Source organism: Galeopterus variegatus, unplaced genomic scaffold, assembly GCF_000696425.1.
Source record: "Galeopterus variegatus unplaced genomic scaffold, G_variegatus-3.0.2 Scaffold382, whole genome shotgun sequence".
Taxonomy (NCBI): Eukaryota; Metazoa; Chordata; class Mammalia; order Dermoptera; family Cynocephalidae; genus Galeopterus; species Galeopterus variegatus.
In genome coordinates, this window is record NW_007726493.1 from 88,620 (window position 1) to 89,817 (window position 1,198).

The window sequence follows — 1,198 nt, forward strand, 5'->3', positions numbered from 1 at the left end:
TATTATCTAAAGTTATAAATAGAATAAGGATCCTGTTATATAAAAACTAACAAAAAAGTATTGGTGAAAAAGACATGACCTCCATGAGCTGTGTTGAATGGGAGGGTGAAAATGCTGCGGCACAGCAGCCCAGGCCAGACAGCAACAGCCTCCATGACAGTTTGTGAACTTGGCTTTCATAGGTGGACCACAGAAAGTCCCATAAAAAGGTGTAATTGTCTAACCAATTCCCTTCTTTTTTTTTTTTTTTGTCTTTTGTCTTTTTCCGTGTCCGGCAACAGATCGCAACCCTNCCTCGGGCGGGAGCGCCGCCGCACTTCCCAAGCGGCGCACTATCCAGTGCGCCACCGGGCCGGCCCCCAATTCCCTTCTGTTACCACACCATTCAACATCTACCCATGGTTTTAACTATACACTTGGGATTTGGGGGAACAGGAAGGGAGATGACTATTTAGATTTCCTTTGAAATACTTGTGCCTATTACAATGTCTCATGGAGCTAAATTACTTCCAAATTGATGAAGAGGCTCTGGACCATTAAGTCATGATGTTATTTTCTTCTAATTTTTTCATACAGTCTTTGTTTGATTGGACACCATATTGACAGCTTTAGATGATAGGCCAAAATATACTCCTCCGTAGTTTCTCCTCTTGTCATCTTCTGTTATCGATTTTTCTGCTACATCTTTAGCTGCACCTGCAGGGCCTCGGCCCACACCTGCGTTGTTGGCGGTGGAATTCCTGTAGCCCATCATACCACTGGCCAGGGAAGCCACACTCTGTGGGTTTGTGTTCATGGACATGGACAGTTCATCATAATGTACTATTGGATGTCCACCAAATGTTAATGAAGATATTACTGCTAGGTTGAAGGATTTGGGATGATTTTTTCTTCTTCTTTAGGTTTTTTTGTATATTTTTATTATTAGAAAAAATTTTTTCACTTAATAATCTATACTCTTTGACAAAGTAATCCCATGGTGGTTGTTAGGGTCACTGCATACAGCTGTGCAGCCTGAGCACTGCACAATTCCAGGAGATGTCGCTCACATGGACTACAGTGTGAAAGGTGATTCCAGGAGTTGTGTGATAGGGCAGCTCTCCCATCTCCCTTTCTCTATTCAGCTCTGTTCAATTAATTCAAGAAACATTTATTTGGCATCTACTATGCTGGAAATTGTTCTAGGCACTGTGGAAAT

At 42.1% G+C, this 1,198-nt stretch overlaps 1 protein-coding gene across 1 annotated transcript; it reads right to left on the bottom strand.

Moving 5' to 3' along the window:
* Positions 1-568: 568 nt before the first annotated feature.
* LOC103586825 (overexpressed in colon carcinoma 1 protein homolog) lies at positions 569-751 on the bottom strand. The gene has a single exon (XM_008568156.1). The coding sequence runs from the start codon at positions 749-751 to the stop codon at positions 569-571; it is 183 nt and encodes a 60-aa protein (XP_008566378.1).
* Positions 752-1,198: the final 447 nt, after the last annotated feature.

Excerpts from the sequence above, each read along its gene's own strand:
- LOC103586825 (XM_008568156.1), bottom strand. The coding sequence starts at position 751 with ATGGGCTACAGGAATTCCACCGCCAACAACGCAGGTGTGGGCCGAGGC.